At 46.3% G+C, this 22460-nt stretch overlaps 2 protein-coding genes across 6 annotated transcripts; one reads left to right on the top strand and one right to left on the bottom strand.

Annotated features, from left to right (window-relative positions):
* The first annotated feature begins 1073 nt into the window (after positions 1-1073).
* On the top strand, positions 1074-4225 carry LOC120658143 (methyltransferase-like protein). 5 transcript variants are annotated; one of them, XM_039936384.1, is made up of 7 exons: positions 1074-1519; positions 1771-1880; positions 2357-2541; positions 2649-2734; positions 2945-3047; positions 3124-3233; positions 3759-4225. In XM_039936384.1, the coding sequence occupies exons 1-7, from the start codon at positions 1277-1279 to the stop codon at positions 3858-3860; spliced, it is 939 nt and encodes a 312-aa protein (XP_039792318.1). In that variant the 5' UTR covers positions 1074-1276; the 3' UTR covers positions 3861-4225. The 5 variants fall into 5 exon arrangements, with proteins under 5 accessions (XP_039792318.1, XP_039792320.1, XP_039792319.1 ...); XM_039936386.1 differs by having other exon boundaries at positions 1076-1519; positions 3127-3233; XM_039936385.1 differs by having other exon boundaries at positions 1077-1519; positions 2396-2541; positions 3124-3269.
* A 416-nt stretch (positions 4226-4641) lies between these two features.
* Positions 4642-20965, bottom strand: LOC120658141 (poly [ADP-ribose] polymerase 1). The gene is made up of 20 exons (XM_039936381.1): positions 20691-20965; positions 19948-19997; positions 19480-19666; positions 18588-18768; positions 18202-18499; positions 10759-10951; positions 10532-10690; positions 10095-10155; positions 9425-9488; positions 9004-9261; positions 7737-7974; positions 7549-7661; positions 7388-7464; positions 7135-7298; positions 6366-6557; positions 6142-6250; positions 5885-5967; positions 5649-5786; positions 5041-5223; positions 4642-4956 (listed from the first exon to the last, which is right to left on the bottom strand). Exons 1-20 carry the CDS (start codon positions 20832-20834, stop codon positions 4909-4911), a joined length of 2940 nt encoding a protein of 979 aa, XP_039792315.1. The 5' UTR covers positions 20835-20965; the 3' UTR covers positions 4642-4908.
* Between the last annotated feature and the right edge of the window lie 1495 nt (positions 20966-22460).

The following is a 22460-nucleotide window of genomic DNA, read 5'->3' as shown; positions in this document are numbered from 1 at the left end:
CTTATTTGGAAAAGTGAGACAACTAAACATTGAGGACTTTGTGCATGACTACTATTCCGTGGAGAGATTCAAGGTAGCTTATCAATTTCAGATTACTCCAATGAATGACAAGTCTGAATGGCCAAAGGTTGATCTAGGATTTGAAGTGATTCCTCCACCATTGCAAAGGGCTGCTGGTAGACCAAGAAAACAAAGAATCAAGGCTAGTGGAGAGCCAGAAAAAAGAGGACCATATCAATGCAAAAGGTGCTTTCAGTTTGGACATATAGAGAAAGTTTGTAACGCTACTCAAGCTGAATTAGAGCAAGAGCTTCCACCACCTCGTCCAAAAAAAGGGAAAAAGCCAAGGTATGCTACAATATGTTCCTTCACTAACTAATCCAATTGCGTTCTTTGCAGGAAAAACAAATCTGAAGCTGTTGAAACCTCCACAATAGAACTTGAGACATCCAAAATAGTTGTTGAATCCTCTCCAGTGCCTCGTTCAAGTCCAGGCGTAACAACTAGAAGGATGTCTTCTCTCTCCAACTAGCCCTAGTGTAACAACACGAAGAATGGCCGCTATCTCACCTAGAGGGATCAATCATAGGCTCATAATTGAGTAGATAAATTAACAATCTTAGATCAGTGAACTATGCTCTTTTGTGCACAATGTGTGCAACTATGGTTGCTGGTACTTTTGTTATGCCATACAGTGTAAGTGCGTGAACTCTATTATGCACTGCTGAAATTTATGTAAATATTATGATGTAAGTTGAGATATATATTTGCTAAGAAGGTGCTGTATATTCTACTCAAATGTTGTTTTATATAATGTTGTTTTATATATCTTGTTATATCCTACTATGGTGCTGCAAATTTGGGACAAGCGTTGCCGGAAATGGAGCTCCAGTGGAGCTGTTTTGTTTTGTTTTTTTAAGTGACAAGAGCTGTTTTGTTGCTGAAATGAGAGCAAAGTAACATTGAATTAACAGACATGGTAGAAATCACTAACGGATCACTCTTTCAATGGTAGTTAACTTTCAGTGGTATTTTTCTAAAGATTGGATTTTTTAATGGTACGTAACCAATTTTCCAAAAAAAAATGTGTACCACCACCGGAGGTTTATGCCCGCTCGCCCCTCCCATTCCTTCAGTGGCGGCGGCGCACCTCCCGGCGACTTGAGCTCCCTCGTTGAGGTCCTCGGGGAGGCGGGGACGGGCTGACCGCCATCGAAGCGGCAGGGGCAGGTGGATCTCGCTGATTCGTCACCCAAGTAATTAAGGCGTGCTCACCATGGAAGTGGAAGAAGCAGGAGGCGGAGTGGAGAACGCCGGCAAGGACGAGGTGGAGGCGGAGTACCATTCGCACGACTTCGAGTGGGAGGACCTCAGGGCGGAGGTGGAATCCGACCCCGCCTTTTCCTACCACCTCTCCCCCTTTCCTGGCCCCGCCGCGAGCACCGCCTCACCGCCGCAGCCTTCGTCGGAGGCCTGGAGAAGCTTCCACCGTCGCCACGCTTCCGGCAAGTTTTTCAAGGTTGCCTCTCCATCCCATGCGCAGAATCCTCTTTTTTTTTCTTTCCCTTTCAGAATTGTGCATCTGCTTATTCAGTCAGGAGTTAGGACTAGTAGATTAGATTCAGAAAATGGCATGCTTGAGTGATTACTCGGCAAAGATACATGCAAAACCAATGTGTCAGACATTCAGACTTGGAGTATGAATTGAAGAATTCGTGGCACTAATGTTTTGATTCGTGTCAAGGTCATGTTCATATCTTGCGTTTGCAGGAAAGAAGGTATTTGCTCAAGGAATTTCCTGAGCTGCCTAACAGCAAAGATTGTGCCAAGATTTTAGAAGTGGGATGTGGGAATGGAAGTACTGCTGTTTCCATACTGCGGTAATGTTCTCAGAACTATTATTTTGTTCAGCCAATTAGCTTGATTGCGAACTTTCATTAAATCACCTACTGGTAAACCTTTGGTCCAGACCCGTTTTGTTTTCTGTTCCTTTTCATCTTCTTTTTAATATAATGACAGAAGCTCTCTCGTGCCGGTTCGAGAGAGGAAAAAAAGGTCAGCTAACTCATAAAAGACAATGGATGAACGCTTTGTAGTTCTCAACTGTTTTTAGTTTCGCATGTTAATATAGATTTTTTATACTTCAAATCTTTTCTTCCAAATGTGATGTATTGTCCAGATACATGCAAAACCAAATGTGATGTAGCTATGATTGCATCCAACATATATGATTCTGAATATGTAGCGTTTTTCTATCCCGTACTTGTCGTGAATATATGATACTGTTTATTTGTTCTATCATCTTTTGGTTGAATATATGATACTGTTTATATGTCATAATGTATGGTTTCTCCAGGTCTAATGAAAGCATCACTGTCTTTGTGTGTGACTGTAGTAAAGACACTCTTGAGAAGGCAAATGAGATTATATCTAATACAAAAGGGGTTGATATCAAGGACAGATTCCACCCCTTTTTAATGGATGTTTCTAAAGAATTTTTTCCAGATTGGTTATTCTGCAATGCCTGTAAAAGTTCACATGGAAAGTCTGCTGAATTTCATTTTGTTATTCATTTAATTACTTCCTTTATTTGAATTTTCTTATCATATTACCTAGCTCTGAAGTCTGCATAACATTTTTGCTTTCAGATAGTTGTCATGAAATGAGAAAACAGCTCCCAGACTTCCTGAGAGAGAATCAATGTTGTGTCGGTGGCATGGATTTTATCACTATGGTAGGTTAATTGCATCTGGTGCTATTTGTTTGGTTGTATGCTTTCTGTATCCTTTCAAATTTTTCATCGTGGTGCACATATGCCTGTATCTTGCAAATTGTATTGCAAATTTTGTAGGTTCTCAATATACTTTGACAAGCAAAATCCTTCAATATGCCTACTTGTGTTTGTAAATATATGGTATAGCTTTTTGTTCCCTTTTTTTGGCAGATATTCACATTATCAGCCATACCCTTCGCCATAATGCCAAGTACTATAGAGCAATGTGTTTCTGTTCTGAAACCAGGTGGCCTTCTTCTGTTTAGGGATTATGGTAATTGCTCAGACATACAATGGTATAATTTCTTATTGCTTTGGCCACCTACTTTATAACAGTTCATTTTTCACATTAGGTCTTTATGACATGACGATGCTTCGGTTCTTACCTCATCAAAGAGTTGGATTTTGGGAATATATGCGGTCAGATGGCACCTTGTCATACTTCTTCACACTGGACACTGTGAGAGAACTCTTTCATGCTGCTGGGCTTATAACGGTACCTCATTCTTCAAAATGTGTTCTGGGTCTGATGTTACTTTTTGATGTTTGGCCGCTCGCTTCTATTATGCCCCATGTGTCTCTTAAGTCTTGATGCTTCATGTTAGTGTGCAGAGTTATTGAATTGAGTCTTTTTATGACTTAATTGATTGTTTATTATGCTTATTGAAATGGGAATGTTCTGTATGGATCTAATGCACTGTAGTTTTACATAAGAATTTTCATTACTTGTAAGTTACAATATGCAACAGTGGTAAATTATTTTGTATTGTAGTTAGGTAGGTACAGATCTTCCATGGTGCAGTGCTTCTTCCAAATTCAACTACAGGCTCCTATAATTATACTTTCTTGTGTCTGGTCACTTATTATATCGTTCATTTATAGTAGTTCCCGTTCGTATCTATTACCTGTGTAGTTTATACATCGTTTTAAATCCAAGTTCACAAATTATTTGACGCTGACTTACATTTGCCACACGGCTCTGCAGTTGGAGCTGGAATACTGCTGTGTCAGGTCAGTGAACCGAAAGAACGGGAAGAAGATGCAGCGGGTATGGGTGCATGGAAAATTCATGAAGCCAACAAGCTGATGCTGACAAACCGTGAATGTTGTCTTCCAACAAACTGCCATTGCTTTGGCAATTCTAGCCACCGGATCAGAGAGTCCCTTTGCCTGACCACTCGTTTTGTCTTCATAGCTGCAACTAGCGTTGTATGTGGGGTTGGAGTTTAATCTGGCCTGCCTGATCTGGCAGAATGTCGTGTTGTTTCACTGTAGGAAGGCGGAGTCAGTGTCCAGTGAGCAAGGGGGAGGCTACCAGTGTCATGCAAGCTGGATTTTTTTTTTCGATTTTGCGTTCATGTAGGCGTGGAGTGATAGTTCAAGCTGTTTATTCAATTTTCCTAAACATGCTTGAGGATCTAGTGCAATTGAAGTTTAGCTTCCACAGTAGTACTTCAGTTTCAAACTTTTTTTTTAAAGCTATACAGCGGGGGAAGCGCCCCTACTGTAGTAAAGTATATATTTATAAGAAAAGAAAATAAACTGTACAAAAGTCCTCTGACCACACAGCCGTGGCACCAGAGAAGGAAACCTCAGAGAGGGGTTCTTCGGGAAGAAAGAAAGCCTTAGCTCATAGCTAAAGACGAACACAATCTACCGAGCTTCAGTTTCAAATTAAAATTTGATGAAAGACCGTTGAGCTTGAGCACAGCGCAAGCTTGTAACGTCCAGCCAAGGGATGCTTGTGCAACAGGTGAAACATAACTTAGTGTAACCAGATGTTTTGGCCCCTCCTAGTTAGGATCTGACGATCCATCACCCACTCTTGGAACCAAACACGCCTCCGTTGAAAGAACAGTCAACGCAAATGACGATAGAAGAGAGGCTCCAAGTGCCATATTTTACTCCTAAATAGATCCAGGTAGCAATCTGTCATATAACAGTAAAGACATAAGCCGTGGATGATTTCTGCTACTCACGCTGATGCCCAAACAACACTTCCCAAAATGGATCAAGCGTGACCACCCCAGGACCTACCCAAACTACAGGTCCAACCAACCAAACACTGCCTAACAGGATCGAATATACACACCCTAACTGACGGCATCAACCAATCTACTTATCTAGTCTCCCAGTCACCTCTTGTGATGGAACCGCACCTTCAGCAAGAACTGCATCTTCACCTGCCAGACAGTTTCACAGAAGGTAAGCAGCATTCTCCAATAAACCATAAAAGCAAAGGCTTAGGTTGAACAATGTGTCCGGACCTGGGATGTGTTATAGACGATGTACTCATTGTACAGGAGTTCGGAGCTCCTGACTGATGATGGCACTGGTTTGCCGCAGGGGACAACAACGTCATCCCTCCAGTTCACAAACTCCAACTCCAGCGGCACAGTTTTGCCTAAGCCCTTGGTGGAGTGTTTTCCTCGTGGAGGTTTGTCCATGGACTACACAACAAGGACGTGCTAAGCCAGGATAAACATGGAAAGGGAACCAAATGATGACACTTGAATTAAGAGTAAAGAGTAATAAAAGCACCGATGATAAATTGTCACGAGGCCGTATCAGTGATGTGCTTACTAGCCCCAGTATAATATAACCCTAAACTAAAGCAGCTGTAGAAACGTGTAAACAGGATCGCAGGGAGACCAAAGTGCTAGTTTTTAGATCATTTTGTTACAACCGTTGATCAGTGATGCAATACAGCAATACATATACAAATTTAGGGAACTGGATATCTATTGCAAACTTATTTTATCTAGGATCCTATTTGAGTGCCAAAACAATCAACATGGCATAGAAGATAACATGAAAGGACAGAAGCCAATATGAGCAATTAGATTTGCTTTCACCAAGATGCTTTGAAGCTTACCATGGCTTTCTTTAGTTCATACATATCTCCTAAAGCAACCTCAGAAAGAAGCATCAAACCAACTGGATTGCCCCTATCAACATAACAATATTGTGCACTCTTGCTTACTAAATCTGCAAAGTAGAGGCCTTTGCCAAACTGCCAAACAAAAAGGAGCATCAACACACAATTATATCAAAACAATATTTCGACTGATGCTACAGTTGAAACATATAGAACACGAATAACAAGCAAACCATATAGCCTGTAACAGGAGCCTCAGGAGGTGCGATCCTTAGTCCTTGACTAAGAATCCCCACAAAATTTGTCAACCTTGAACCTACAAATTGAGTTTTACAGAGAAGTGGGAAGAGTTATTCTTCAGAAATGTTTAATGGATCTCAAATGTTACTGAATAAACTATAAATATGTAAAACTGAGCTGTGCATTTAGTAAACAATCAGTGATTGTACACTGAATGCTACAACTAGTACATATTCAAACTATTGCTTACCATGCCATAATAGCATCTTATTATGCAGATTATTTTTGTATCTTGAGTACTTATTTAGTTCTCCATCTCGATCAAGTGAAAAAACTTCCTCTAGTTCCAGTGACCAGTCCTTCAAAATAAACATAACATGAGGTTCGCCAGAGAACCCCCAAATAAACAGAATAAAAACATCCATGTAACACAAACATAAGTGCACTGTGTGCAGAAGAGACATAGGACCATACCTTGTGAGTAGGAGCATGTGTGTTGAGGAGATAACGCTCAACTAACTTGTAATCTTCACTATCATGAGGCAATGGGGTGATGTTGCAACGAAGCTTCATGTACTTATCATCAAGTGATTCATTGCTATCACTATCAAAGCCAACTAGCTTAGAAGCAATTTCAATATCCTGTAGAGCTTCAAGCATTTTCGCCTGTACATAAGTTACAGGCAAGTTAGGACTAAGGAAGCTCTTTCATCATATCATATTCAAGGAAAATAACTACAACAGAATGACTGGAGAATCATGAACAAGACAAGTAGTATCATAAATAGACTAAGGACTAAGGTATTCTAGTGGCAGTGGCAGAGGCAATGACAATGACATTATGTCACAAGCAAAAGAAATAATAAATGTCCTTGCCGTATCATAACTTTCTGTAAAACTATTGAAAATGCACAGCAGAGAGAGATTGAGCAAAATACAAGATACATTTAGAATCCGCTCCAAAATAGCAGCAGTATGAAGACTGTTTTGGTTAACTAAACGAAAAGGTGTGGTTTTATTTCCATATGATATAATGCAGTAACATGTGTAATGGTATAGCTATCATTACATGTAACAGAGGATCAATACATATCATATAGAAATGAACTACTAATTGCAGGTTGACTGCATTTTCAAAGGAATTATGGGAGAAACAATTTACTCCATATGAAGAAGTTAACATGAATTAAGAAATATAAGAAAGTTCAATTTACAGGAACAGAGGTAGGTACCGAGCACATACTTTGATCATTAACTCGTCCTCATCATGTATGATGTGAGGATGGATAGAAGGAATAAGGGTGAAAAACCGATTGCTCGCAGCAACAATTAAGCTTTCTCTAACAGCCAGTGGTTGATCAGCTGTGTTCTTCAACAAATTTTGTATCTCAGTTAACGCTTCGAATCCTGCAAGTAGTGCGAGTGTAACCATCTTCATTTCATCATAAATTTAAAAGATAAGAAAAATAGGTCCACAAGGAACAATATTAGCAAACCTTTCTGAATGTTTTCCTTGCTTAGCTTCCCAAGAGGCATTTCCGACATATTAATTTCAAATTCCATCATAGCAGCTCTGGATAAAAGGTCTATTTTAATACAAGAAAAAGGAGCAAAAAAATGTAGGTAGCAAGACATTTGAGAAGAAGCAAGAATGCACCTATATGTTTCCACGTTGAAAAGCATCTTCATGAGTTCCAGCAACTGAGGAGCAAGAGAACTTTTCATTTCACTGATATCTTTCAGTTTGGGCGCCTGCTTAACACCATAATCCTGCATAGTACTTAATAAATCAGTTAAATCCAAAAAATCAGTAAAAACAATGTTAGATATTTTTTTACACCATACAATATCAAGAGGGTAAAATTTCCCAGGCTGCTTCTGAAAATTAGTTTTTCGCTCCCAAGCTTCCCATGGGTTCCCAGTCTTCTCAAGAAATAATCTTTTGAATTCCTGGATTGCATCAGCTTTTGACATCTCCTCCAGCTTTTGGCTTCCAATTTGTTCATTCCCAACCCTTCCCCACTTTCGAAATACATAGCATTCAGACCCATTATCCTCTTCAATGATCTGGAGTATATAGTAGCTTCACAAAAAAAAAGAAGAAAAGTATTAAAAGAGGGCCCAGAGCAATAACATCATAGTGTGGAAACACATAACAAGGTAGCAATTATTAAAAATTACAATATGAGGCTAAGTTCTCTTTTTTCATTTCAATATGTATTTCATTTTTTAGCATCAATCAATCTCTGACAGGACATAGAACAGAAAGTATGCAAGTTTCAAAATTCTGGGTAGTAGACTGACAGGAACGATAAACTTTAGCAGGTGCATACTGATTGTAGGCATGCTACATCCATGAAGTTAAAAGGTATTAGAAGTAGAACTACTCGATCATGTTCGGTTACATCTCTTTTCCCTTCTTATTAGTGGCCATGTTGCATCTCAAATCTAAGCACTATAAGGTTTTTTCAGCATTGTTGTTGTAATAGCAGTAGAACTAATGGATTGAGAAAGATTGTAGACTGAAACAAAGATAGTAAGCAGTAGAGTAGTGATTTGAGAAGGACTGCATCCTCAAAAGATAAACTAACCATGGTTGGCCTTTTATGTCCACTAGTATATTCAAAAACACATTTATGGTATCTTTTTTTTCCTATGTTTCCTTAGTTTCTTCAATTACAGGAAAAACAATTATATGACCAAAAATAGCGTATATCATCCATGTTCAAGACCCACAATAGAGCAAATGCTGAAAAAAAAATTGGATGGCTTCCAAGTTCCAAAAGGCAAAAGGTAAATTATATAAAAGCTACCAGATCACAATTTGAATTTATTACATCCTGATTAGTATAGACAAGACAGATATTTACTTCTTAGACGCATTCCTATTCCACTAAACACTAAAGGTCAGGCAAAATCCAAAAACAAATTGACAGATATGCTGCCCAAATCAACCAAAATTAGCAGGAAGTACAACAAGGATACATATATGGGATTATTTCCAAGAGGAGAGAACTTATGCGCATAAATGATAGAAAGAAACTTTTAAACTATCCCAACTAAAAACAAGTTCTGAATCAAAGACGAAAATATTGTGAAAAAGAATCCTTGCCTGTTCACACCTCGTGCCAAGTCAGACATGTTTAAGGTTGTATTGTAAATGCTTTTTCCATCTTCAAGAATATGAGCTGTATCTTGCAAACCAGAGGATTCATGAACTGCACTTCTGCCCTTCACTTTAACAGTGACAGTACCACCTTTCGAGGACTCTAAGGTGTTCTCTACTTTATACAAATCAACTGGAAGCTTTCTATTTTTTCTAATGCATTCTCCTATGTATTGCTCTCTTACGATCGGTATCTTCAGCCTCCTGCAAACAAATGGATATATACATGTGTCATGACACTTGAACCCGATTGGTAGCTAACAAAAGCTAGACCAACCTAGGAGGAACTAGGTGGCTTTATATTAAGAAGGTAGCTACAAAAGGAAGGCATAAAATTACAATTGAAACAGGAGGGAGGGAGGGAGACCTTGCTTTCCTGACTTCAGCATTCTCATTGTCGAGCTCACCACATGAAATTAAGCAATCAATATCTGCAATGCAAGTATTCCCCCTTAAGCATAATTTATCACTTTTCTAAAAATCACTTCACTTGAAGCTTATTAGTTACATTTACCATCTCATAACTCTAACCTAAATATATTCATTTAAAAAACAAAGAAAAAGAAAAGAAAAGTGTAGGATGCCCATCTGGGTGCTTAGGTGATGCCATGTCAGTACATTAGGTGCTCTACGTAAGTTGGTAGTGTGGGAGGTAGAAGAGGGTTGAGGGTTTAAGGATGCACGAGGACCAATCAGACTCCTCAATTGTGACTCAGTCTGGTTTGTGGAGGCAACAACTATGCATCCAAATTCAAATTACGGCAAAGCGCAAACATGCTATCATGGCATAGCATCACGGGGATTCTGCACCAGGTTTAGAATTGTGTGGTAGTAAATGCAACTAAGGATATATTGGAACTTGAATTGACCTTTAGGGGGTTCTTTGCAACTTTTTAAGAAAGAATGACCTAATTAAGCCACCCATTTCAGTTTCACAAGCAATCTCTTTGGCTCCACTGCCATACAAATCTAACTGGTTCATAAGCCTGAGCTACAAGAAAATTCAGTTCTAGACTGAAAAGGGAATACAGATAAACCTTTGGCAACCCTGGCATGGAAGTTGGCACCAGCATGTTTGAGCTTCTGAATCGATTCATCCTACAACCGATAAATAAGAGCAATATCAAATTCATGATGCAATAAATATACACAAACGTATGCTCTTGTACAATGTGGTAAGAACCTATCCTGAGAACAGACAACCTAAATAATCATGATTATGATTTTTTTTGTGGCTGGTGCGAGCAATGTCATGGAAAAACTGTGCTGCTTCCACTGAGGCGATTCATAGAAAGATAGCTTGCTGGTATAGATTCTTTCAGAAAAGACATGTATGTCTTGTTTTGGATAAGATCAACACAATTAACATAGCACTTGCTCGTAACTAAAAGAAAAAAGAAAGCAAGACAAAATAATCAATGATCCTAAGGATAACGAGAGTAACCAGGAAATAAAGTTAATGAGTATTACTTACTACCGCTTCTTTAGATTGTCCTACAACAGAAAACCTTAATTTATCCAATCCTTCAGAAGAGAGTAACCGTGCTCCCAGAGTTGCTTTACTTCCAGATTTCTCAGGTGACATTGGTGGAAGAATCCTCTCTGGTTTCTTAACCTTTTGAGACTTGAACCACTGCAAGGTATACCTATTTGTCAAAAAATAACTGCCGAAAAACAGGCATTAAGTTTCATTAGGCATACCTTCATAAGAAAATCATTATCTGTTCCATCTGGAATTTGCCACTTCTTAACGCGTACAGGTTCTGTTGTAGAGTATGTACACTTGGACCACTCTGACACATTACCACTGCATTGGTACTGACCATTATAATAGTACAGGCCGTTAGAGCAGACTGGGCAAGGACCCAATGCTCCAAATAGCATTCCATCAGCACTGCCAGAAAACAAAAGAGAGTTATCAATGTTGGTGTATGTGTTGGCCCAGTGTTACGGCCCATCTAGAGGCCCATGTATAGGTTCTGTATATACCCACCCTTCTAGGGTTTGGATGAATACAAGGAAATTGATCCCCAAACATGATATCTAGCCTTCTCTTCCCTCTCCCTCCCTCCCTCTAGCAGCCGCCACCGGGCCCACCCGGCGCCGGCGCCGCCGCCGGCCATGGCCAGCCGGCCGCCGCCCCTCTCCTCCTTCCCTCCCCTCTTCCTTCCCCTCCTCCCCTGCGCCCGGCGCGCCTGTCGCTTGGCCGCAGCTGCCTGGATCCGCCGTCGCGCCGTCCGCTTGGCCGCGGCCGCCTGGATCCGCCGCCGCCCCGCCAGGATCTGCCGGATCCGCCGGATCCGCCGCCGTCCCGCCTGGATCGGCCGCCGCCCTCGTCGTCCTTGCCCCCGAGCAGCCTGGATCCGCCGCCCCGAGCGCCTCCGCGACGGGCACCGTGTGCGCGGGCGCGGGCGCCACGGCCGCCGCCGCCGCTGGCGCTGCTGCTGCAAGGGCCGCGGGCGCCGGGGGCGCAGGAGCCGCGGGGGCCCCCTGCAGCCTCCTCTGCCACCGTCTGGGGCGCCACAGCCCCCTCCCGGGCCGCAGCTGCCGCTGTCGATGCAGGCAAGCAGCCCGCCGCCAACGCCGCCATAACTGCCGCTTACCCCGCCCCGACCGCGCCCGCCCCCGCGTGGTCTGGACTCGGGATGGCGCCCGCGGATGCGCCGCTCGCCGCCACCGCTCTCCGAGGGCAGCAGGCCAATGCCGCTCTCACCGCGGCCCTCTTCGCCGCCAAGTCGGAGGCTTCGGCGACCCAGGAGCGGGTCCGCGTGGCTGCTCTCGCTTGGGAGCGCGAGCGCGCCACGGCCGATGCTCTCGCCCTCCGGGTCGCCGAGGCGGAGCACTACTTCCGCATCTCCTCCGGCCAGCTGCCCGTCGTCCCCGAGCACGGCGCCTCTTCCTCCCACCAGGCCCCGCCCGCAGGATCTAGACCCCGGCACGACCCGACCGACCCCATGGTCGCCCAGCTCCACCTCCAGGCCGCCGGCATCCAGACCATCAGGGCCCTGGTCACCGTCCTCCTCGACCCCACGTCCTCCTCCTACGAACGCTGGCGGGACCAGGTCCTCCTCGCCCTCCGCCGCTACGCCCTCGACGACCACGTCCTCGTCGACTTGCCGATCGAGGCGCGGGACGTGGTGTGGCTGCGCCTCGACAGCGTCGCCATGTCCTGGATCTTTGAGACCATCTCCCTAGATCTTCAGGACCTCGTCAGGACCCATGGCGGCACCGTGCGACAGGCCTGGCTGGCGCTCGAGGGGCAGTTCCTCGGCTACGCCGAGTTCCGCGCTCTCCAGCTCGACGCCACCTTCCGCACCTTCGAGCAGTGGGACCTCTCCGTTGGTGAGTTCTGCCAGCGGATGAAAGGCATGGCCGATGCCCTTCACGACCTCGGGTGTCCAGTGTCCGATCGAGTCTTGGTGGTCAATGTCGTGCGAGACCTGAGCAGCACCTATGACAACCTGAAGACATGGATCACCCGCCAGAGGCCCTTCCCCTCCTTCCTGCAGGTCCGGGACGACCTCGCCCTCGAGGAGATCACCAGGGGTCTCGCGCCCGGATCGTCCTCGTCCACCCCCGCCGCGCTCGTTGCTGCTCCACCGGCTTCCTCCGCCGCTCCTGCCACCTCCCTCCTTGGTGCTGCTCCCGCCGGGCAAACTGGAGGTGGGGGGTCCGTGGACGTCATCGGCGGGGGGGACGGGGTGGTGGTGGTACTGGTGGCCCTGCTTCTGGGGGTACCGGTACCGGTGGGGGCTGTCGGGGCGCGTCGACTCCGGCTCCGGCTCCTGCTCCTGCCCCTGCTCCTGGAGGTACGCCCTGACCATCCTTCAACAACCCATGGTCAGGGCGCATCTTGATGTGGCCCTTCCAGGGATCGGCGGGGGGGCCTCGTCCTCAGCTCCAGCCGGCGGCCATGTTCACCGGACCTGCTCCCCTCTTGGCGCCGTCCTGGACCCCACCCGCTCAGCCCAGCCAGCAGCCGCCCTGGCCTGGGGGTGGAACCAGGCCGCTCTGGCGCAGTCCTTCAGCACCATGGGACTGACGCCGCTGGTCAGCATTGACTGGATCGCCGACTCAGGTGTCTCCTTCCACACCACCCCAGATGCCGGTATCCTCTCTTCTGTCCGACCCCCACACCCCTCTTGTCCTTCTTCCATCATGGTGGGTGATGGGTCCTGTCTTCCTGTCACCGCCGTGGGTTCTGCTCCTGGCTCTTTTCGTCTTCTCAATGTCTTTGTTGCTCCTCAGATGGTTCACAAACTTCTTTCCATTTGCCGGTTTACTGCTGACAATTCTTGTTCCATTGAATTTGACTCTTCTGGTCTTACTGTGAAGGATTCGGCTTCCCGGCGTCCGCTCCTCCGATGTGACAGCACGGGCCCCCTTTACACCCTTCGTCTTCCTGCTTCCGCGGCTCCGCCTTCGACTTCTTCTTCGTCTACTGCTTTTGCCGTGACGCCGTCTTCCACCACCTGGCACCGCCGGCTTGGTCACCCCGGCCGTGACGTTTTGGCTCAGCTCGGTCATAGTACCGATGTTCCATGTACTAGGACTCCTGCTGAGCACCTTTGTCATGCGTGCCAGTTAGGTCGTCATGTCAGACTTCATTTTTCTACTTCTTCGCATGCTGCGCATGCCTTTGATCTTGTTCATTGTGACCTGTGGACATCTCATGTACTCAGCATGTCGAGTTATAAATATTATCTAGTGGTGGTTGATTTTTCTCATTACTCTTGGATTTTTCCATTGCGCGCCAAGTCTGAGACCTTCTCCACACACCTCCACTTCTTTGCCTGGGTGTCCACTCAGTTCGGCCTCACCATTAAGGCCGTCCAGTGTGACAACAAGCGTGAGTTCGATAACTCCACCTCCCGTTCCTTCTTCCTCTCTCGGGGTGTTCAGCTGCATATGTCTTGTCCATATACCTCCTCCTCAAAACGGTAAGGCTGAGCGAATGATTCGCATGACGAACGATGTCGTGCGCACCTTCTTATCCAGGCCTCTCTGCCCCGCGCTTCTAGGCTGGAGCCTTCACACCACCACCTACTTGATTAACCGCCTTCCGTCCAATGCTTCTCCTGCTCCCACTCCACACCACGCTCTTTTCGGTACCCCTCCTCGCTACGACCACCTTCGGGTCTTCAGGTGTGCATGTTACCCTAACATCTCCGCCACTGTTTCTCACAAGCTGGCGCCCCGTTCGACTCGTTGTGTGTTTCTTGGTTACTTCCCTGACCACAAGGGGTGCCGATGCTTTGACCTCACCTCTCGCCGCGTCCTGATCTCCCGACACGTCGTGTTTGACGAGTCGGATTTCCCCTACTCCACCTCCTCCACACCTTCTCCTGACCCCGAGCTGGAGTCGTTGTTTTCGACTGACCCGGTGGTTCAGCCACCTTTACTTGTCTGTCCTTTCCCTGCAAATTTTCCCGGTGCACCGACACTGCTTCCGGTGATTCCTACTGCGCCCAGCGTGGCCCCGGTGCCCGTTGTTGCGCCACGCGCGGCCCCAGGACCTCCTGTCGTGCCGTGCGCGGCCCCGGGGTCTCCTGCTGTGCCACGTGCGGCCCCAGTGCCTCCCCCGGCGCCGCTGCGGTACGCTCAGCCGGTGCAGGTGTACCGGCGTCGTTCGGCGCCAACACCGGCGCCGCCTCCGGCTCCGAAGGCTCCTGCGACGCCTACACCGGAGCCGCCGCCGCCGCCTCGCTCTCGTGTCGAGCCGGCGGTATACCACCCGCCAGTCGTCCATCGGGATCCTCTATATATCCATCCAATGGTGACTCAGCGGATGGCGTCTCAGGCCGCGACTCTCTCCGCCACCGAGGGGGAGCCGCGGGTCTCTCGGTACCCTCCTCTGTCCGCGACGCCTTGGCGGATCCTACTGGCGTCGCGCGATGGAAGAGGAGTACGCGGCTCTTCTTGCTAACCAGACGTGGGACCTCGTGCCGCGTCTGTCTGGTTGCAATGTGGTCACAGGCAAGTGGATCTGGACGCATAACCGTCGAGCTGACGGCACACTGGAGCGCTACAAGGCTCGCTGGGTTCTTCGGGGTTTCACCCAGCGGCCTGGTGTGGACTATGATGAGACCTTCAGTCCAGTGGTGAAGCCTGCTACCGTGCGCACAGTCCTCTCGCTTGCGCTCTCTCGCTCTTGGCCTATGCACCAGCTGGATGTGAAGAATGCGTTTCTTCATGGCACTCTGTCAGAGACAGTCTACTGCTCTCAGCCAGCGGGATTTGTGGACTCCAGTCGTCCGGACATGGTCTGCCAGTTCAACAAGTCTCTATGGTCTGAAGTAGACTCCTCGGGCTTGGTATTCTCGGTTCGCCACGTTCTTGCTGACAATGGGGTTCACCGAGGCCAAGTCTGACACGTCTCTCTTCATCTACCGCTGTGGGGATGAGACTGCCTATCTGCTGCTCTATGTCGATGACATTGTGCTCACAGCCTCCAGTCCATGGTTTTTGTGGCGTCGCCTAGGCGTCGCGGCGCTCCGGGAGGCTGAGGCGTCCAGACCGCCACGGTGAAGATGCTATGGCGTCCGCCACAGGGAAAATGACGTCGCCTAGGCGCGATTTGGCGTCCAGCCACCGCCAAACGGACTGAGGCGAGGCGCAGCGGATGCCATAGAAGCTGGCGCGCGGGAAACAGAGCAGGGGGGCGGGAAAAATAAAGAAGCTACAGCACATATAGGCGCCAAATCGAGCACGATTCAGAGAGAGAGAACGGGAAAGAGAGTAGAAAGGAAAGGGGAAGAGGGCGACGCGGATTTCTGCTTTGTGCGCCTCTGCTCCCGCCGATTTCTGCTCTGTTCTTCCCCCCGCCGGACTCTGCTCTCTGGCTCTCTGCTCTTCCTCCCGCCGGTCACTGCAACTTGAGCCTGCTCTGGTCTTCTTCATCCCGTCGATCCCTACTTCTAATATTCTAGCTTATTCACCACCACACGGCGCCTAGGATGTTGTTGTGGCGTCGCCTAGGCGTCTGCCACAATCGTCTAGGCGCTGTGAAGGGGGTCAAACGCTGCACAACGCCACAACGCCACAAAAACCATGCTCCAGTCAGCAGTTGCTTCAGCGCGTCATCTCCTCTCTGCAGCAGGAGTTTGCTATGAAGAATCTTGGTCAGCTACTCAGCTCCACCACTTCTTGAGCGTCACTGTTGAGCCTTGCCCATCTGGCCTTCTCCTTCACCAGCGGCAGTATGCACTCGATATTCTGGAGCGGGCTGGGATGACTGATTGCAAGCCCTGCTCCACTCTTGTCGACACTCAGGCGAAGCTGTCTGCTGATTTGGGTGATCCTGTGGCTGATCCGACTGCCTACCAGAGTCTGGCCGGTGCCTTGCAATACCTCACCTTCACCAGGCCGGATCTCACCTACGCTGTTCAGCAGGTCTACCTCCATATGCATGATCCCCGGGAGTCACACCTTGCTGCGCTAAAGCGTCTCCTCCGCTACGCCCGTGGCACTGTGGAACTCGGCCTGGTTCTTCACCGCTCGTCCTCTGCTGAGCTAGTTGTCTACACCGACGCTGACTGGACTGGCTGTCTGGACACTCGCCACTCCACTTCCGGCTACGCCGTCTTCCTAGGCGGCAACCTGGTCTCCTGGTCGTCCAAGCGGCAGCCGGTTGTCTCCCGCTCCAGTGCCGAGGCGGAGTACCAGGCTGTCGCTAACGGCGTGGCGGAGGCGTCCTGGCTAGACCTGGGCATCCTCCGGGCCGGGTCGGGTTCGGGTCGGGCCAAAAAAAGCCCGGTGTTTTTTCTAGCGGCCCGTGCCCGACCCGACCCGGTGGCCGGGCCGTAAAATTGAGCCCGCACCCGACCCGACAGCCAATCGGGTCGGGTCGGGTTCGGGTCGGGTCGGGCCGGGCCTATGTAAAATGTCGGGTTCCTTCGGGTTTTTCGGGTTTCGGGTCAAAATTTTTAGCCCGTGCCCGGCCCGTCAGTCATACCGGGTCAAAAATTTTGACCCGAGCCCGCCCATCAAACTCTTCGGGTCGGGTCGGGTCGGGCTATTTTCGGGCGGGTTGGGTCGGGTCCGTCGGGTCGGGCAGCCCATGCCCAGGTCTAGTCCTGGCTACGACAGCTCTTGGCGGAGCTCCACAGCCCGCTCGCCAAGAGCACCCTCGTCTACTGCGACAATGTCAGCGACGTGTATCTCTCCACCAACCCCGTTCAGCATTAGCGGACGAAGCATGTGGAGATCGACTTGCACTTCGTGCGCGACAGGGGCGCCATCGGCGATGTTCGGGTACTCCATGTCCCGACCACCTCTCAGTTTGCCGACATCTTCACCAAGGGACTACCCTCCTCGACCTTCTCGGAGTTTCGTTCTAGCCTCAACGTAGCAGGTGGCTAGCTGTGGCTGCGGGGGGGGGTGTTTACCCTGTGTGTGTTTCTTGTTGTCCAGTCTTGAACTCCATTGCGCCGGTAGTTCAGACTGCGGGGGAGTGTTGGTGTATGTGTTGGCCTAGTGTTACGGCCCATCTAGAGGCCCATGTATAGGTTCTGTATATACCCACCCTTCTAGGGTTTGGATGAATACAAGGAAATTGATCCCCAAACAATCAAAATAGGGTGATCTATGAAAATGTTCTAGTAAAGCCTCTGAAAACTGTAAGAAACATAGTAATGCTCTAGAAATGTCCATATAGCCAACAATATATACTGCAAATATCAATTGCAGCATGCCAACCCTATCTGCACTAGCCCACACTTCGAATCTGCGGTGGTCCATCATTTTGTATTTTTGTCCACCAGTGTTACATTCTGCAGCAGTTTTCAGAATTGGAGCACGCGATATTAGGACAATTTAGATGGTACTGGCAACAGCTTGTATTGTGGAGCGAGCAGTAAATGCCTTGGAAGGATCGGGCAACTTGATGGAAGAAAAGATCCATACAAGGATTCACGTGATCCTTTGCATGAGGACATGAGGAATGTTGCTTAACAAGTACTATTCATCATTTAGCATTGTCACTTACTTTGGAAATACTAAGGTCCACTTATGACAAGGATCTTTTCAGTATTTTTTTGTTTAGTTGCCAGTCAATCTTCAGAAAAAAAAAGGAAAAAGGAAGAAAAAACAGAATATTACCAGCAAATTTGTTACCGAAAAATGAGGAAACAGGATGCAAATTACCAACGGTCCAATAGGTGCCTCTCTGGTCCAGACGTATCTTGCTCATTTGCTTCAAGCATATCCCTTAATTCAGCAGTCGATACATGCTTCTTAAGTTCATCCTTTAACTTCCAAAGTGTGTCACTTTGCTCTTTAAGCTTTTGTTGCATATCAGCAGAACTAGCATTGGAATCACGTGGGTCAACAAGTTTTCCTTTGTTTTGTACTGCGCCTTCCGATGTATTTCCATCTAGCTTGGGCGCTTTGCAGCTCTGCATATCACTGTCGCCTTTCTTGCGCTTGGAACCCTTAGTTGATTCTTGATGACCAAATAAACAAAGTCAGATTACTAAGTGAAATTAATAAAGGCGGGTGGGGTAGACCTCTACACCTATACAATTTCTTACCATTATGGCCAACATCTTTCTTAACGAGATCAAGCACAGTCCTTTTATCCTCGTCTGACAAAGTATCCCAGCCCGAGAAATTCTCAACAGATGCAGATGGGGACACCTCAAAGAAACAGTTGACATGATACCATGGTATACCCTTGGAAGCTTGACCTTCAAGCTTAGCTGAAACACGGACCTAGTCGAACATATAGAACTGTTATTGGTAAATTGAGTTGAGACAAACAGCATGTTTTAGAGCATAAGTTGCTAAGTATTTGTGGACCATTGTCCATCGGATGCTTTTCCGTCCAGAATATATCGCAGGATCAAGCATCTCATTAGGAGCACACAATTGTGAAGGCCACATAAATAAAGAAAAAAATCAAAATAGTTAACTTTGCTATCAGTTCCTACGTTTTCAAAATCTATTTCATTATTTTTCACAGGTCACCCTAGCAACAACTCATAGATATTGGTAGGCATTTTAGATAATAAAGGAGCAAGTTGGTGACTTCATAGGATTATACTTTACAGTTCTTCATGATTTTCCAGTACAACAGAAGAATAAAAGCTTTGGCACAAAATGCAGTGTGACGTCGCTTCCATGAGTTAAGGAAAAAACTATGCCATCACGCGCGCGCGCACACACATCTCTAGGTGTACAATGTATGTGATTGCCTTCAATTAAAAAGTCTAAAATGTGGAATTCCTTCCTACATATAAATTATACTTAACACTCACTGAAAGGAATATTTTGTTCATAATCATAATGTGAACACAAAAAAAGAAACAATTAGCATCATGCCATCATCTATCAACCCAAAAGCAATCATGTGTGTTATCCAATACAGTGATGCTTCACAAAAAAATGTTGACATAAAAAATTCATTAATCATAATATACTTACCGTTCCTTTTGTAATCTTTTCACTGCATCGTCTGCATGAAGTTCGAGCAGATGGAGCAACATCAACGGTACATTTATCAGGAACAGAAGCTGTGGAACTTATAGCAGCTGAGGCACTTCCAACATAGTTCCTTATCTTCTCTTGATCATCCCATCGAAGTGCATCTATTCCTTCAACATCATCAACACTGTGAATGCACATTACAAATCACGTTAGAATGTTAATAGTGAATACCCAAAAGATAAAACAAAGCTGAATAATTTCAGAGAGTTAAGCCTGAAATCTACTCCCTCCGTTTTAAACGTAAGACGTCTTAATTTTGTCCTAATTCAAACTTCTCTAGCTAAAATTAGTTTTATAAAATCCACCATGAAGTTAGAGAAGTCTGACTTAAAACAAAACTAAAACACCCTACATTTTGGAATAGAGGAAGTACTTGACAAGTAAGAGACACCGTTGGTTACTTACGATTTTATCTGGTTCTTCTTACCAAAGATGCATTTAGCATGGTTCCACATCTGGAAAGGAGAAAACAGGAACAGAGCATCATACAACTCTACCATCACAGAAAAATAAAATAATTCCACTTCATTCCAGAAAAAGAAATAGATATGGTCTACAAAAAGATCACCAAGACATAGCAGCGCACATTCAATTCCATACGTCTAAAAATCAGGAAAAATGATAGTGCCAATCAGACTATATCCTTGTTAAAGAACATGATGTAATGAAGGTGGCAATGTTGCACTCATACCCAGAATATATAAAAGGCCACCTTATTCTCCCCCTAAATGCATAAAAATTCTCAATGTGAAACTTAATCCAGCAAACGGATTGAGCAGCAACCGAATGCACCTCGAGCACCACATTCTAGAATCCAGAAGCAACCCACGTTCAATCAAACGCGCCAACAATCTGGCGTCACGACCACCATGAACAGGGACGAGTCACAGATCAAGATAAATCCGTACCCCGCATCAGACCCGCGGATTCCGCATCCCAAACGCGCCCCCACCAATCCAATCCGCCTGCATTCCGGGCCCAACCCACGGAAACCGCCGCGAACGCCACGCCGCGCCTAAACCCTACCCTCCCGAACCCCTAGAAGATCCAACGAAGGCTCGCCGCAATCTACCAACACCGATTGGCGGCGAAGAGCGTGGAGGGGGAGAACGGCCCGCGCGGGCGGGCGGGAGGGAGGGGTTACGCACGGGCATGAAGCCGTCGAACTGGGTCGCCTGCACCATCTTGCCGAGGCGGAGCTGGTCCTTGGCGATGGGGGACCGGCACGACTTGCACGAGGCCCGCCCGGACTTGGCGTACTCCGCCTTCCAGGCCTTCGGCGGCGCCGCCATTCCGCCGCGCCGCTCCTTGCTATCCGCCTCTCCCTCTGCCTCTCAGCCCTTTCCTGAGTCCTGACGGACCCGCGCGCAGGGAGGGAAGCAGGCTGCAGAGACTCCCTCCACTGTTGAGGTGTGAGGTGTCAATGTCATCAATGCCCCGTAAAGCCTAGCTTTATATGCGTTGCAGTTCCTTCCTTTGTACTTTTCAAGTGTGCCTCAATTGCAAATGCGGTATATGATAATTGATAAAGGCCCTGTTTGTCCCACCCCATAAATCCCGAAAAAACAGAAAAAAACCGTCACATCGAATATTTTGACACATGCATGGAATGCTAAATAAAGTCTATTTACAAAAAAATTTGCATGAATGGGCTGTAAATCGCGAGACGAATCTAATAAGCCTACTTAATCCATGATTTGCAACAGTGATGCTACAGTAACCATCCGCTAATTATTAATTACTCATAGATTAATTAGTATCATTAGATTCGTCTCGCGATTTACAACTCATCTGTGCAAAATATTTTGTAAATAGACTTCATTTAATACTTCAAATTAGTAAGAATCCAACGAAAAAAAATTTGCGCCGGAACTACACACGGCCAAACACACCGTGGCACATTACATATATGTATATATTTTTATCCGTTGCTGTTCCTTCCTTTGTAAGCTTTTGTGTGTTGCATTTGTTTCGAGGATAAGGCTCTGTTTAGTTTCCAAATCATTTTATATTGTACATGTCACATCGAATCTTTTGACATATATATGGAGTATTAAATGCAGTTATAAAAATAACTAATTACACAGTCTAACTGATTAGCACGAGCTGAATCTTTTAAGTTTAATTAGTTTATAATTGAACATTATTTGTCAAGTAACAACAAAATATGCTACAATACCAAAATCTAAACTTTTTCACCAACTAAACACACCCTAAACAACCATGCTCCAGTACAGCATTGCACGATTTTTTTTTTGGCCCTGACCCTGAGTCGTTGGAACGTTGCATCGTTTCACGTTTCAAATACAAAGTCAAATGGAGCGTTACCTACTACTCACTCCGTTTCAAATTATAAATTGTTTTGGTAAATCTAGATAGATAATTTTTGTCATGTATCTAGACATAGTATTTATTTGATGCATAGCAATATCTATGTATTTGAATTTGCCAAAACGACCTACAATTTAGAACAGAGGGAGAACTAGCGGTTCTTGGCATAGTTGTTAAAATTGGACTGACTGTAGATTGTATCATTTCTTGTTCTAAATATAACGTTAAATACATGCTAGGCATAATTATTAGAACTAGACTAGGCATTAAACTAGCTTGGGCGTTCGTTGAGTGGTCAGAAGTGCTTTTTAACAGATTAGTTGTCCAAAAGCATCTCCAGTAGATTACTCATCTCTGACTCTCATACTCTATATATTTTCTCTCTCCATCACTAATTATACTTTTTGCATTTTGGCTGTCAGTGTTGTAGCAGATTATTCAAGGGATTGGGTAGAGGAGGAATTTCCCTACATTTGAGGGAGGTGTGTTTTGTAAATCATCAAAAATATTTTGGCATTAGGATGGATTTGATAATCTAGTGGAGCACCTCCCATTGCCAAAAATATAGTTTTTTGTACCGGGGAGGA

Source organism: Panicum virgatum, chromosome 2N (assembly GCF_016808335.1).
Source record: "Panicum virgatum strain AP13 chromosome 2N, P.virgatum_v5, whole genome shotgun sequence".
In the NCBI taxonomy this organism is placed as follows: domain Eukaryota; kingdom Viridiplantae; phylum Streptophyta; class Magnoliopsida; order Poales; family Poaceae; genus Panicum; species Panicum virgatum.
The sequence above is the reverse complement of the archived record's forward strand: the minus strand, read 5'-3'. Positions and strand labels throughout refer to the sequence as shown.

Bases quoted from the DNA above. Each gene is read 5' to 3' on its own strand.
- LOC120658143 (XM_039936382.1), top strand. From the start codon at position 1,277: ATGGAAGTGGAAGAAGCAGGAGGCGGAGTGGAGAACGCCGGCAAGGAC. The intron at 3,048-3,123 runs GTAATTGCTCAG...CATTTTTCACAT, and splicing joins TCTTCTGTTTAGGGATTATG to TAGGTCTTTATGACATGACG. The intron at 3,270-3,758 runs GTACCTCATTCT...ACGGCTCTGCAG, and splicing joins ATGCTGCTGGGCTTATAACG to TTGGAGCTGGAATACTGCTG.
- LOC120658141 (XM_039936381.1), bottom strand. From the start codon at position 20,834: ATGGCGGCGCCGCCGAAGGCCTGGAAGGCGGAGTACGCCAAGTCCGGG. The intron at 7,662-7,736 runs GTATGGTGTAAA...AGTACTATGCAG, and splicing joins AATTTTACCCTCTTGATATT to GATTATGGTGTTAAGCAGGC. The intron at 7,299-7,387 runs GTTTGCTAATAT...CACTACTTGCAG, and splicing joins CAAGGAAAACATTCAGAAAG to GATTCGAAGCGTTAACTGAG.